General features: G+C 50.1%; 2 protein-coding genes across 4 annotated transcripts in view; one reads left to right on the top strand and one right to left on the bottom strand.

Annotated features, from left to right (window-relative positions):
* The window catches only part of MCFD2 (multiple coagulation factor deficiency 2, ER cargo receptor complex subunit), a 38,361-nt gene extending 34,148 nt beyond the window's left edge, over positions 1 to 4,213 (bottom strand). For both annotated transcript variants that reach the window (XM_078056609.1, XM_036121663.2), the window contains exons 1-2: positions 4,085 to 4,213; positions 3,820 to 3,905 (exon numbers count right to left, since the gene is read on the bottom strand). The gene's annotated coding sequence lies outside the window, so the exon portion shown is untranslated. The remainder of the gene's footprint in view (positions 1 to 3,819; positions 3,906 to 4,084) is intronic.
* Positions 4,214 to 4,528: 315 nt separating this feature from the next.
* The window catches only part of TTC7A (tetratricopeptide repeat domain 7A), a 116,335-nt gene continuing 105,521 nt past the window's right edge, over positions 4,529 to 15,342 (top strand). Inside the window, exons 1-2 of one of the 2 annotated variants that reach the window (XM_036121655.2) lie at positions 4,529 to 5,018; positions 13,206 to 13,369. In XM_036121655.2, the coding sequence (XP_035977548.1) occupies positions 4,835 to 5,018; positions 13,206 to 13,369 (348 nt within the window). In that variant the 5' untranslated portion in view covers positions 4,529 to 4,834. Of the gene's footprint in view, positions 5,019 to 13,205; positions 13,370 to 15,342 lie in introns of those variants that run through there. The other variant, XM_078056608.1, reaches the window with a different exon arrangement.

The following is a 15,342-nucleotide window of genomic DNA, read 5'->3' as shown; positions in this document are numbered from 1 at the left end:
CAGAAATAGAGGAACAATAATGTGCAAGCAAAAGTAGAATGGGAAAGGGTGCCTGGGTGGCTCAGTCTTTAAGCATCTGCCTTCGGCTCAGGTCATGATCCCAGGGTCCTGGGATCGAGTCCTACATCGGGCTCTCTGCTCAGCGGGAAGCCTGCTTCTCCCTCTCCCACTCCCCCTGCTTGTGTTCCTGCTCTCGCTGTCTCTGTCTCTGTCAAATAAATAAAATCTAAAAAAAAAAAGTAGAATGGGAAAGAGCCCCAAGGCCAGACCTCCCAAACCCTGCTGAATATTTTGAAAAGAGTTCTAGAACTAAGAAATGAACAATGAAGATATCAATGAAGGTGTTCAGTTTCTCATTCTACTCTTAAACCCACAAGGAAACATTTCTCTAAAAATTAAAGGACAACCTACAAATGTTTTACCGATATGGGCGGGATAATATCAATCTTAAACCTGACCACTACTGCACAACCTTTTCCTTGGAGTCTTCAGACTACTCCAGTCACACATTTATCCTCACCATGCCTTCCCCAGGCCCCAGCGCATAACCATCAGCCTCAAACCTTTAACCAAGGAACACCACACTCATTAACTTAATAGCAAGGGATTTACTGTGTGAATGGAACTGCCATATTAAATGCTTTCCCTGATGGTCCCTTCCTTCTGGTTTGGTCCCAGAGGACTTCCTTATTCATAATAAGATCCTGGCTCATTCGGATAATGATTTATGAGTACTTCTGTGTGTAAATCAAGCAGACTGAAAATCTTTTATCAGCAAAAATTCTACTGATACTCTACTGGAGCTAAACCCATCAAGGTTCAATCTCTACCCAAACCTGCCTAATAGCCTCTAAAACAAGGCAATAAAAGAAGGAATAAAACTAATAATCAAAAGCCTTAAAGAGAAAGGAGTCTCATACCTTGTCCCAGTCTTTGTGACACTCCTATCCTCTCAGTTGAAAAACCCAGTGGGCAGGAATACAGATTTGTTTAGGACCCCAGGGCTACAAATTAGTCACTGCCTCCTTCCCATTAGGATTAAACTCAAGTACTATTCTATCTTCAAGGCCTACAGAGATCATGTGTTTTACAGTTGTAGATCTATGATGTGTTTTCTTTGATGTCTATTTTTTTAAGATTTTATTTTTAAGTAATCTCTACACTCAACATGGGGCTTGAACTCACAACCCCAAAATCAAGAGTCGCACACTCCACCAACTGAGCCAGCCAGGTGCCCCTCTTTGGTGTCTCTTTAAATCAAAAATTAATACTTGTCCTCTCCAGGGAAAATCAACAATAGTACCTGGATGACCACTATGCCTCAGTTTACTGAGCTGCCCTCCTACATTTCACAAGTCCTCAACCAGAACCTCAAGAGCCTTACATTGCCCTGTAATTCTATTCTTATTCAATAGGTGGATAATCTTTTGTTGTGTTCAAAGTTGAGGTGAGCTCCGATGCTGATTCATCTACTGCTTGCTCTTTTAGCTCAGAGACAGCATTAAGGGTTCCATAGAAAAGCTGACAATTTGTCAAGGAAGTACCCTACCCAAGACAAGACATCCCAAGGAGGAAAATCCCTTACTCAGACAACGAGCTGTGCAAAGGGTTTCTGGTCAATAACTAAGACATTATGAGGATCCTTGGGTCTCATTGGCCACTGCAGACAGAATAGTCCCAACTTCTCTGAAATGTGCACGCCATTCATTTGACCTACCCAAGTCCTTGCTAACCAAACCTTTTCCCTGGGAACCCAAACATGAACAGACATTTTCTGAATTCAGATTAGCTCTTCAGTACCCTCCCATTCTGGGCCTAACCTAGTATCATAGACCTTCAACCTATAAGTACATGAGAAATTTCTCTAAGCCCTTAACTGCGTGAGAATCGAGACCCATAGCTTACTACAGCTTCTCTTGTGATCCAGTGACAAGAGCCTCCCCACCTTGTCGAGGGGCAGCAGCTCAACTAGTGGAGTCTTCTGTCAGCTTGGCTGGTCCCTCATTCGGTACCATCTTTGTTGCTTCCTAAAATTACACCTTTCTTAGCAGGTCGATTTACCTCCTGTGAACTCCAATACTCTCTCTGAGGTGCTAAGCTGCCAGGCAGTGCCCTCCCTCACTCTGTTTAAGTAATCAACCCAGCTTCTTCTGATCGGCAAGTTATTTTGGTAGCATTTTCCAGCCGGCAAAGGATGACAATCTTTATCAGAATTTGTCCTAAACTCTCATCTGACAGATTTCAGATTATTAAAAAATAAAAACAACCAGGCGCCTGGGTGGCTCAGTTGGTTAAGCAACTGCCTTCGGCTCAGGTCATGATCCTGGAGTCCTGGGATCGAGTCCCGCATCAGGCTCCCTGCTCAATAGGGAGTCTGCTTCTCCCTCTGACCCTCCCCCCTCTCATGCTCTCTCTATCTCATTCTCTCTCTCAAATAAATAAATAAAATCTTAAAAAAATAAAAATAAAAATAAATAAAAAATAAAAACAACCACCACACTTTCTACATGCCTTTTATTTTGGTAAATATTCCTAATACAATCATGGCTGCTCTTTGCTCTCATTCCTACAGTCTCTTACTCCCCTGAAAAATGCTGGTCACTAGCAGGTTGGGGGCTTATCTCTGCCGGAATAGAACCACAAAGGGATCAGGAGTGTGGCTGCAGTGTTGGGGAGCAGCTCATTTTAAGTTCTAACCACGATATTGTGTTCCTCTCTCCCATGCCCCATACCCACACAAATCTTGGAGCAAGACTCAAAGGAACAAGCGGCAATTCAGTTAGTTCCCTGGAATCCTGCAACCTGGGGGCAGGGTTGGCAAAGGATTAGGGAGAAAAAGTGGAGGAGGGGAGGTTTCCTTATTTCTATCAGGGGTGCCTTCCCCTCCTCAACTCTGCTGTCCCCTGCCCTCCCCAGGGCTGACTCTGGGGCATGTCAGACCTGGGGCAGGTCACAGTGTATTCTCAGGGCACCCTCATCCAAAGGACATGCACAGCTCTCTCCAACTGAAAGCTGGTTCTGGTGACCAGCAAGGGCAGCCCAAGGCTAACCAAATGCCAGTTAGAGGAGGTGACAGGAACAGGCCCAGTGTTTGTGTAAATGGAGTAAACCAGCCCTAAATTCCAACTGCCAGAGTTGTCCCTGTTTTCCTTTGTCTATTTCCTGGCCCCTGGGAGTTCAGAACAGACCCTGGGGTGCTCAGTGCAGCAGCGAAGGTCAGGAAATGCTGTCCCCCAGCAAGGAACGGAGCTGCATTTGGAACCTGGATTGGAGGGTATCCACCCACTGGGGCGTTGTGGGGGTGGGGAGAAGAAGAGTGGCCTTCACCAGATAATCCCAGGTAGCAAAGGGCCCCGGGGGCCTAGGTACCGGGAGCCTGAGCTCTGCTTGACAGAAACCTTACCACAGTTACCGTTGTCCAGAAGCACCAAGCAGTGGAGTCTCCTGACACTGAAAGTGGTGGAGCGTATTCCCACAGTCAAGGTGGACACCTCTTAGGAGTCTGTACTATAGTTAAAAGCTTGCCCCGACTTTGCTTTTGGAGTCTTCCGTCTGCAGTATGCAATATATCACTTACACACAGCGGAGTTTTTTTGGTCTCGCTGTGATTTCTAGCATGTTGGCCTCAATCCCCACGCTGGACTGCAAGCCGCTCCGGAGGCGGGGCCATCCTAACCAGTCCCTTCTCCTTCAGGCCACCCTGTAATCCCTTGAACTTCTTAGTCCCCCACAGCGCCAGGCTAAGCCCTGCCCTGAGTTTTGATCACAGCCTTCAGACACCAGAATTAAGAAATACCACGTTGGAAAACAGCTTAACACCTTTAAGAATTCCAGGGTAACGGGAGTCCGCAGAGGGCAGGCCAGCCAGGTCGTGCGAGTGAGTCAGGCTGGAAAGAGGAACTCCGCTGTTAAAAAAGAAAATGAAAAGTCTCTCCGGGTGCCGGCGCCCCGAGAGTGCAGGGGCTCGGAACCGCCCTGTTGCGCACCGCCCCCGGCCGCCGCCCCCCGCCCCCGGCCCGAGCACCCCGGAGGGTGGCGCGCAGGGCCGCGCGTCCCAGCAGGGCCGGCTCCCGGGGAGGCTCACTCTCGCAGGCGGAGGCGACGGGCCGGCCGGCCTCTCCCCGGATTTGTGACGTGCCGGGGGCAGCGCTGGTGACGAGGCCACCACACAAAGCCGGGGCGTCGGGGGCGGGGGGTCCCCAGGCCAAGAGCCCTGATGGGATGGGGAGGGGGCGGGGAGCGAGGCGCCCTGGGGCGCCGGGGCCCCGCGAAGTATTAAAGTGAGCGCCGAGTCGGCGGGGGCGGGGGCGGCAGCGGCGGCGGCGGCGGCTGCGGGGGCCTGGCGAGGGCGGCGGAGCGGCCGCGAGCGCTCGTCGCGCGCCTGGCTGCTGTGGCCGCGCTGGCCGCCCGCGCGCCCGGCTCGCCGAGGCCGCGCCACGCCCCCGCGGAGGTGGAGCAGGGGCCAGGGGCGGGTCCGCAGCTGGCGGCGCCCGGGCCCGGGGCGGGGGCTGTGGCAGCAGCTGCAACAGCGGCGGCGGCAGCAGCGCCAGGAGCTGCTGCAGCAGAGGCGGAGGCTGCTCCTGGACGCGTCCGGGCCGCGCAGCCGGAGCCCCAGCCCGGAGGCGCCGGGCGGTGCGCTGGGTGCCGCTGCTGCTGTTGCTGCCGCCGCCGCCGCCGCCCGCCCGCCGCCGCCAGGGCCCCCGCTGCCGCCCGGGCCCCGGCCGCCTCCCGCGCCCCCGCCGCCCCCGCCCGCGTGTGCGCCCCAGCCGGGACGCCGCCCCCGGCCGGGTCTCCACTTCTCGGCCGCACCTCCCATGACAGCGCCCGCGCGAAGATGGCTGCGAAGGGCGCGCACGGCTCCCACCTGAAGATGGAGAGCGAGCTGGAGCGCTGCCGCGCGGAGGGCCACTGGGACCGCATGCCCGAGCTGGTCCGGCAGCTGCAGACGCTGGTCATGCCCGGCGGCGGAGGCAACCGGCGAACCAGCCCGAGCGCCGTGTTCACCTCTCTGGACACCGGTGAGTGAGGGAAGTTCTGGCTTCCGAGCACCCGGCGCGCGAAACGCGCCGCCTCCTCCAGGAAGCGGGCCCCGACTGCCCCCCGGGCCGGCGACGGCCGCCTTCGGTATTACCCTTCCTGTAGTGCTGGTTGTAGGAGCAACCAGGGTAATTAGGAAGGTTCTTATGCCCCAGGAGAAAAACCACATGCAGGTTTGGGCGCTTTGGGGGAGAGAGAGAGAAACGGCTCTCGCTCCCTGCCCTTTGGGATCATGTGGGCAACTCGGTCTACTGTGAAATGGTGGTATCGGCACGAATCAGCCCAGGGCAAGGGCTGGACTCTTGCGCCATCCCTCCACCCCGCCCCCGGTCCCTCAACTCCACCAGGTGAAGGCCATTTGTCTCTGCTTGCCCTCCCCTCCTTCCCCCCGCCCCCGACCCCGAGTCCAGTTGACAACGGTGCTCTGTCCACAGCAGACAGGGTTGCATTGGCGAGCGCGCGCTGGGGGGGGGGGGGGGGGGGGGGGGCGGTGAAGTGGGAAAGAGGCCTGGTAAGCCTCAGTTTCCTCATCCGTGGTCGGACTTGGGACCCATCTAGCCCTGGCACTCGGTGGCTTTGGCAGTAGGGCTGGTTTGGCTGGGCTGGGCTCTTATGCTGGGGCGGGAAAGCACCCTGATGTGGCAGTCTGGGAACACCCCGCCCCAGTCTCCAGCCTCAAATCCTGTTCCTGGTGCCCACAGCTCAGCCTGGAGAGCCTTCCCTGAGCCCTCTTTGTGCATCACCCCTTTAGAGCCTTGTGGAAGGAGGCAAGGAGTCAGTGAATGCAGATATGAGGAGGTTTAAAGACTGCCCAGCCTGTGGAATCATCATCATAATAGTAGTCATAGCTAACACTTACCCAGCACTCACTGTGTGCCAGGCATTGTCCTACTAAGCACTTCAGTCAACTCATTAATTCCTCCCAGCAACCCCATGAAGCAGGCACTCTTGTTTGCCCCACTTGCAGATAATGGAAACAGAGACCCTGAGAAGTTAAATAACTTGATCATCAGTCAATAAGTGGTAGAAGCAGGATCTGAACCCAGGCTTCTGAGTATATCCTTTTAACCACTGGCACTATTACTTCTTAATGATGTGTAGCACAAAATCCCAGCCTGAGGAGTTGCCTAAAGGGATGGCGGGGCAGAGAGGTGACCAGAGGGCAATCGTGTGGTAGATGGAGGAGCTCAGAGGAAAAGGAGTTTTGGGGAAGCGGCAGAATATGTGCTGGCCTCAGGCTGGTATTGGGAAGGGCAGAGTGTGTTTGCCCAATGAGGAGGGAGGATAGAAGGACACTGAGGGGGCTAGGGTGACAGAGACGGGCAGACAATCAGGTTGGGGCTTTGAGATCAGTCTGAGCATGGCAGTGAGGGGGAGTGGCCAGAGCTAAAGGGAGAAGCAGGTGAACCCTCCTCTCCCAGGGCAGAATAGAGAGATTGCAGGTGCTCCTTCTGTCCCCCGTGAGGGGCGATGTAGTGGGGTGGGGCTTCTGAGGGTGGGAATGGAAATGGACCCACACAAAGAGCACTGGGGCCTGGGTGAGTTATGGGAATCTGAGTAAGGTTGGCCCCACAGAGGAACATGCTGGGCCAAGACAGGAACCTGACCTCCTCAAATTCATATGGGTCTGTATTTCCTAAACTGCTTTTTAGAGGTCTCAAGGAGATTACAAAGTTAATTGGTATCCCAAGAAGAAAGAACTTAGGGAGCCCAAAAAGTAAAGAAACTGGACCTAATAGATTCAATAGTGTTAAACAGACATTTTTTTTAAACTGTAGGACTTTTCAGAGCCTTTATGTTTATTTATTTATTTTTTTAAAGATTTTAGTTACTTATTTGAGAGAGAGAGAGAATGAGTGAGAGAGCACGAGTGGAAGAAGGGGCGAGGGAGAAGCAGACTCCCCGCCAAGCAGGGAGCCCGATTTGGGGCTTGATCCCAGGTTCCTGGGATCACAACACAAACTGAAGGCAGACGCTTAACCGACTGAGCCACCCAGGCGCCCCTTCAGAGCCTTTAATATGTTCACTTGCCTATGATGTACAAGCCGAGGTTGGAGTATAAATAGCACATTTTTCAAACTTGCCTTAACCATATTCTATGAAGCATTATTGGGAAACACTGATATGATACAGTTTATAAATGGTACGGTATGGTTATAAAATGCTTTCCCTATTTTTTTTTAAATTCTTGTAAACAACCTTATGGGGAGAGCAGGAGTTATTGTCTCCATTTTAGACATCAGGACCCCAAGGCCCAAAGAGGTCGCATAATGTGTATGTGGCTAAGCCTGTAGGCAAGCCTCAGTTCCTGCCACCAAGTCTGCTGCTAGGGAAGGGGGGGGGGCGGGGCATGAGGCCCCTGGCTTGGCTTCCCCGTGGGGACTGCCTGGCACAAGGAGGGAGACTGAGGGGTGCAGTGGGGTCTCTTCTGCCAACTTTTGAGTTTGGTTCTGCAAATGATTTTTCTCCCACTGTTAAATCTGGATACACTATCCCAACGTACACGCAGGCACACACACAGATGCACACGAGGAAGGAAAATAAATGACTCCCAAACCTATGCGTAGAGCATTTTTTGGATTGTCTGCTATTTTGATTCTCTCCTCAGGGTTCCTTGATCACCGGAGGGATTGAGGGCCTGTTTTTTTGGAGCAGTATAGCACTGACCCCCTGCAACCCAGGAGGGAGATTCTTATTGTACAACTTGGCCTATTAGACTCTTACAGTCAGTGTCCAGAAGCTTCAACAGTTACCTATGTGGGGAGAGGAGAGGGAACGTATTGAGGGGGAGAGCCAAACCCCAGTTGAACCCCATTTTACAAACTGAGGCCCTGAGCCCTGCTTGCATCTGCAGGGTTTCCTACAGAAACTAAAAACCACTCCCAGACCATCTATTTCAGTCCAGGGGGCAGGAGGGGAGGACCCACTGGGGGGTCCTCTTTGGGGTCTGGTGAGAGTGAAGGGTCAGGAGATGCTCAGGCAGAGGGGCCCTTCCCCCCTCTTCTCTGGGGAGGCTGCTCCTGCCCAGGGGGAAGATAGTTGCCACTGTTTGTACATTTTCTCTCAAACACATCCGGTTTAGATTTGGTCAGGATGGAGCAGGGGAACCCCAGAGTGTGGCTGGCTGTGATGGAGTTGGTTCATGTAAAAACAAAGAACCCATCCAAGTCGTTAAAGAAAAAGAAATGAATACTATGAAAAATTTCCAAAACCTCAGAAAAGCAAAACAATGAATACCATGTATCCATTAACCAGCGTCAGTGATTATGAACTCAAGAATGATCTTGTTTGAGCTACACCCCAACCTATCCCCACCCCCCCGCACTGAATACCGAAGTAGGTACTTATTAATAAGAACTCTTTTTTTCTTTCAGTTGTGAAGAGATTTTTTTTTTTTTATTTGAGAGAAAGAGAGAGAGACAGAGAAACAGCATGAGAGGGGAGACGGTCAGAGGGAGAAGCAGGCTCCCTGCTGAGCTGGGAGCCCGATGTGGGACTCGATCCCAGGACTCTGGGATCATGACCTCAGCCGAAGGCAGTTGCTTAACCAACTGAGCCACCCGGGCGCCCGCGAAGAGATTTATTTACAGTAGTGTGTAAGCACATACATAAAGAAGTGGTGACCATCAGGAGCCAGTGCGGGATCCTTAAAAAAAAAAATCATTTTTCTTAATTAAGATCAGAGATCTGTTACATAAAAGGAATTCTAAAGAGAAATTAGGATTTCAGTAAGTCAGAATGTCATGGACAAGATGATTTTGTGTGAGATGGGATGATGGTTTAGATAGTGGGTTGAAATTTCTTTCTCTCTCTCTTTTTTTTTTTTTTTTTGCAGTTTTCTATTTTTATGTAATCCATTGTATAATCCTTTCTTTTTTGGCCAAATAAGATCTCTTTTGAAAAAACAAAACCATAATGCCATTATCACACACACCACCCCCCAATTTTAATGATTTAATTTTACAGTTCATTTGCTACAATTGGGATCCTACACATTGCATTTGCCTAGTAGTTTGGGTGTCTCTTTTCTCCCCCAGTATTTTTTTATGAAAATTTCAAACATTCAGCAAAATTAAACTATACTTACTTTATCACATCTGCTCCTCTATTTATCCATCCATCTAGAGTCTCTTAATCTGTAGTCACCCCCATCTTTTTTTTTTTTTTAAACTAAATGACTTTTTTTTTTTCCTCAACTGGAGATTGTTCTGAGCATTTCTTCAGTTGGAGTTAGAGGGGGTGTATTCGAGGCAGGTGGCCTCTCACTAGTTTTGGCCTCTTCCTCCTCTCTCTGTGGTTAGAAGCTCCCAGCCCTCTGCGGTCCTGTGTGGTAAGCAGCTGCAGAGACCACTGTGTCCCCATTTGACTTTGTGGGGAAGGGCGTACCTGGCCGGCCCCAGGTTTCTGACTGCGGATCAGCAGGCTGTGGAGAGGGGGCTCCGCCCTGCAAATGTGGTTTCTGGGGAAGGGGCAGGTATCTTTGAAGTGGGTCCCTGTGACCTGGCACCCTGAGAGCAGATGGGAAGCTAGCTGCCAGAGGCCTTCAAAACCAGGTGGGTCGGGAGTCTGAGGGGACATTCAGTGGTGGCCTCCTCTGGGCCTCTGCCCAGGGCAGGGGGCTGGGCTGGGCTACACGAATCCGTGCTCAGGCTTCCAGAATCTGTTTCACTGTCAGGAAAGTCTTCCTAATGCCTCTTGGGAGGGGAGACGCTGGAACACTTTACCCAAATCAGGATAGGGAGTAGGTTTCAGACAAGATGATAAAAAGCCATGTTTTACCTTCAGAGAAGGAAGAACAAGAAAGCCTCGAATCCACTTGGATTCTTTTTTTTTTAAAGATTTTATTCATTTATTTGACAGAGAGAGAGCACAAGTAGGCAGAGCGGCAGGCAGAGGGAGAGGGAGAAGCAGGCTTCCCGCCGAGCAGGGAGCCCGATGCGGGGCTCGATCCCAGGACCCTGGAATCATGACCTGAGCTGAAGGCAGACGCTTAACGACTGAGCCACCCAGGCGCCCCTCCACTTGGATTCTTATTGAACAACTGGAAATCTAGAACTTTTAATTCTAAAATAGTCTTCGGTCCCATAGATTGGCCAGTTGGGAATGGTGGGATGGCCAGAAGAAGGGGAAGGAAGGCAGAGTAGAGAGGGAAGCGATGTGGGCAAGGAAGAAAAGAAAGGCAGTTCAGTTCCCAACACCTACTGAAGGTCTGCTAAACCAAACACAGACCCTGGGTCGGGGGTGAAGGGGCGGGGTGCCAAAAGGCTTGAGAAAGACCGGAAGTGTTAATTTATAGAACGGTCTGAAACTCACAGGTATGTGACAGTAGGAACAATTCTTATCCCTGCCCTTGGAATTGCTATTGGAATTCCTATTTGAGAGTCCTATTACTTGGAATTACTATTACCCTTGAATGTACGGTTTACAGCCCTTAGACTTCTTTATTTCTAAACTACCAGAAGCTCTGCTCTGCATGGGATGCAGGAGAGACAGCCCGTCCGGTGGCTATGTCGTGGAATGTGGTATTTTGTTGTTGTGGGCTGGGACCATAGCAATATTGCATATCTTTATTATCGTCTATAAAATGGGAGTAATATCTACCTTTTAGGGCCGTGCAGATTAAAGAATACTGTATAATAAAGTACTTGGCGCTCAATAGGCCCTCAGCAAATATTGACCCCTTTTGCAGTAAAAGGGGTCCAGGCAGTGCTTCTCAAGCGATATGTGGTGAGGGATGACTTTCATGTTTTGTTGTGTTTTTTTTTAATTCCCAATTTGTTGGGCTCTGATACTTTCGTAAGATACACAAACTGCGGCCTCTCAATTTTTTTTTTATTATTCAAGTCAGCAGATTCAAAATTATTTTGTCACATTATTATCAATTGGGTGACAGACATAGACCCACCACAGTCCACCGACCACACTTTGAGCAGCTCGCGTTCAGAGGACACGCCCATTCTTTTGAGGAGAGGTGTGTGCCCTGGGGAATATTTCCAGATTCAGGGTTGCTGGGAAGGAAGCTGGTTTCTCTGGGCTTGAAAGGAACAACAGAGCCAGGTCGTCTGGGGGGAGCTCCGCAGTCAGCAGTTAGGTGGGCCCAGTAGGGAGCTGCAGGTGAGTGAGGAACCAGCCCAGGAGGGACTATGGAGGGAGGGCCTCAGTTCCCTCAGAAGGAGCAGGTTCCTAACTCTACCTCTGGTTGAACAGGTGCAAACCCAGTTGGAGAGGGAGAGCCACTTGCCCTGTGGCCCACAGCTCGGGAATGCTGCTCAGGCCCCCAGCACTCAGCAGCCCAGCCCTCCTCCTAGCTGACATTTGGAAATGCAGAAGATTGCTTTTCATTCTTGAGTTGACTTGGATTTTATTTTTGACTAGATGATGTATTCCCATGGGTCAGCCTTCCAAAGGGACCCAAAAGTAAAGAGTGAAAAGCCTCCCTCTGTCTCTGCCACCTTCCCCGTAAGCCAGAAAGGACATCGGATATGTATGTATCCTGTCACATGTTTATAGATAAACACACGTTTGTGTCCACTGTGTGCACTCTGCTTTCTTACTGACTTGTCTTGGAGTTCATTCTTTAACAGCACAGACAGGGCTTCTCGTTCCTTTCTATGGCAGCACTATCCCTTTTTATGGAAGTGCTATGCTTTATTTAGTCAGCCTCCTGTTGATGGACATAGAAGTTGTCTCTAATTTTCTGCTATTATAAAAAACGCTGCAGGAGTGACCTTACACACACATGCCAAGACCTCTGTAGCAGTGGGATTGCGGAGTCCATGGGGTGCACAAACATAATTTTTATATATGTCATCAAATCGCCCTTTCTAGAGGTGCCACCAACTTCTGCTCCACCAGTGATGGATGATAGCTTGGACAAAGTACTTTTTTGGCCATTTCCTCCAAATGTTAATTTTCAAAATCATGAGGGAGACCGCAAAGGATCACCGACAGGCTGTGGCGTCCTCAGAGGGAAAACCTCCAGGGACTGTTCTCTGGGATCTGAGCTTTCAGGCTGTTCTCTGCGGGGAATCTCCTCTCTGGGGAGAGACTCTTCAGAGGCCCGCAATTTGGGGTCCATGGCTTTGAGTTGTGAGCAAACTGCAGTGATCCTGAGAGCAAGGAGTGAGTGGCATTCCTGGGTGGGTCTAAGAATGCCATCCTGGCAAGTAGAAAGAGCTCTGTGAAGGCTGGGGACCAAGCAGACCTTCCCGGAGGCATTTTGGGTTGGCACGTGACTCCCTGAGCCTCTTGGCTTCCTCACCCAGGCGTGAAGAGGATCCAGTTCACTTGGCAGCTATTTGTTGGGCACTTCTGTTGAGTGGTGGGCCTGGTCCTCACCCTGGTTGCAGGGGAGGGGCAGCGAACCAGTCACACTGAGCACAGCCACCCAGGTGTGGTTGTGAAACCACACTCGACCTCAAAGCCCTGGGGATCCCACCCATTCCCCTGTCACCTCTGCTGTAGGTAGCAGGAATGTGGTGGTCCCAAGCCTGGAGTTTTCGGTGCTGTGTGGGGAGGGGTGGGGAGGTGGCAAATAGAACCAAACAGTACAAACTCCCCTTCCAAGCGGTGAGGTCTGGAGATGGGCTGACATATGTGTGAGAACTCCAGAGAGTGCCAGGACTAGGTATGTCCAAGGCTTTGCCCTGCTACACCACTACATCTGCTTCCCCTACGTTGCTAAGTTAGCCCTGGTTATGTTAAAATATCGTAAAAATGGAGAAAACCAACTATGGTTACACGGAAATTAGGAGCTCACGAAAATGCATTAAGCCATCTCCTATATTTTTCCTCTTGGGTTGTTTTGGGGGCGGAATTCCTTCTTGGTCTAGGAACTTATTACCCACAATGGGGCCTGGGTGTGACTTTGTCCCTCATTTTAAATTCTGAAATTCTGGGAATTTGTCCCAAGTCTGGGAACTTTGCCTCTCCAGCCACTAAGCTGTAGAAAATAAACCCAAAGGGGCAATTTGTACTGTAAGCATGATAGAATGCCTGTGTTTTTTTTTCTCTCAGGGCTGTTTAACTTTATGAAAACTGGGTCTTTATTTCTTTTCTCCGACTTGGGCTTCTCGTGTGCTGGGGCAGGGGTGGCTGGGTGGCTTCAGGGACGTGGGCTCATTTCAGGGGATCTACCATGTTCAGGGGATCCCTGCCCTGTTTTTCAGATGACTTTGGGAAGTTGCTCCTGGCCGAGGCCCTCCTGGAGCAGTGTTTGAAGGAGAACCACGCCAAGATAAAAGACTCCATCCCTTTGCCTGAGAAGAATGAGCCGAAGATGAGTGAAGCCAGAAACCATCTGAGTAGTATCCTTAACCACGGGAGGCTGTCTGTAAGTGGTCAGCCCCCTCTGCTCCTCTCTCTCCTGCCTCCCATCTGCTGTCAAGCAGGGTCCCTGAGTCATCTGGTCATCTGAGCAGCAAGTCTCCCGTAGAGGTTGGCTTTGCACTGTTTAGGACAGTGGCCACCAGCCGCATGTGGTTCTCGAGCCCTTGAAATGGGGCCAGTCGAACCTGAGATGTGCTGTAAGTGTAACACATACGTTGGAATCAGAAGACGTAGCACGAAATGAAGAATGTTAAAGATGATTAATTCTTTATATTGATTATGTGTTCAGATGATAATATTTTGGATAGACTAGGTTAAATAATATATCTTATTAACATTAACTTCAGCTATTTTTGCCTTTTTATTTTATTTTTTAAAAATATTTTTTCTATTGGGGCGCCTGGGTGGCTCAGTCATTAAGCGTCTGCCTTCGGCTCAGGTCATGATCCCAGGGTCCTGGGATTGAGCCCCACATCGGGCTCCCTGCTCAGCAGGAAGCCTGCTTCTCCCTCTCCCACTCCCCCTGCTTGTGTTCCCTCTCTCGCTGTCTCTCTGTCAGATAAATAAATAAAATCTTTAAAAAAAAAAAATTCTTTTATTTATTTTTTTAAAGATTTTATTTATTTGAGAGAGAGTGAGAGAGCACAATCAGGGGGGAGGGGCAGAGGGAGAGGGAGAAGCAGACTCCCCGCTGAGCAGGGAGCCCAACGTGGGGCTTGATCCCAGGACTCCAGTATCATGACCTGAGCCAAAGGCAGTTGCTTAACTGACTGAGCCACCCAGGCGCCCTATTTTTGCCTTTTTTAATGTGACTAGAAAATTTTACTAGAAAAATTTAAATTATACATGTGGTTTAAATTATAGTTCTATTAGACAGCATTTGGTTGACCTAGTATGTGCCTGGTCCTTTGGGCTCTTTGGGGGTCCCAGGGCAATAAGACCTCAGTGAGCCCATGATCCGGTTGGAAACAGGGAAACGTGAAGTTGGCTAGTGACAGAAGAGCTCAGAACAGGGCAAGCCAGTTTAAGTCTATGTGCATTTATTGAGCACCTACTGTATAAAAGGCACCAAGGGGAGGTATGGAGGGAAATATAGTCAGCTCTCTCCAGACCTTTGCTGCTTCAAGCATGGTCCACCCATCTGCAGTATGGGTGTCATCAAGGGAATGCAAAATCTGGATCAGAATCTTCATGTTAACAAGCTCTCCCGGTGATTTCCTGTGTATATTCAAGTTTGAGATGGATTTGGATTACAGTGTATCCTGAGCTATAATAGAGGTATGGGTATGTCATTAGAGACCCAGAGAGGACATGATTTTTCAAAAGATGTTCCAAAGTAATGTATTTACTGACCTAAACATTTATGGTGGGACGCCTGGGTGGCTCAGTCAGTTAAGCATCTTCCTTTGGCTCAGGTCCTGATCCCAGGGTCCTGGGATCGAGTTCCACATTGGGCTTCTTGCTCAGCGGGAAGCCTGCTTCTCCCTCTCCCTCTGCCTGCCGCTCCCCCTGCTTGTGCTCTCTCTCTCTCTGTCTCTCTGACAAGTAAATAAATAAAATCTTAAAAAAAAAAAAAAGCATTTATGGTGACCGAGTGCACAAGGCATTATACTCCGAGGACACTAAAAATGAATCCAGCATGGACCCTGCCCTTTGGGAGGTTGCAGGTTTACTGGGAAAATAAGTCTTCCTGGCAAATTGTCCTAGGTGGACTATGACACATGCAACAGGAGTATTGTACATGAAGAGGCAAGTTCAAGGGGGATACTGCCTGGGGTGAGGTGGGGAGTCAACCCAGGGTGATGGTAGTACTAGAATTGGACTCTTTGCGGGGGGTGGGGTGGCTAGACCTTGAAGGTGGGGGGAGGGTATTAACATATAGAGATAGGATAGGGCATTCCAAGAAGGAAGCAATATATCATTTAATGATTCCTCTTATAAGATTTTCATTAAAGTACGTCAATCAGCAGGAACGAA

Source organism: Halichoerus grypus, chromosome 10 (genome assembly GCF_964656455.1).
Source record: "Halichoerus grypus chromosome 10, mHalGry1.hap1.1, whole genome shotgun sequence".
Classification (NCBI taxonomy): domain Eukaryota; kingdom Metazoa; phylum Chordata; class Mammalia; order Carnivora; family Phocidae; genus Halichoerus; species Halichoerus grypus.
Note: the sequence above shows the minus strand (reverse complement) of the source record. Positions and strands in the feature narration are given on the sequence as shown.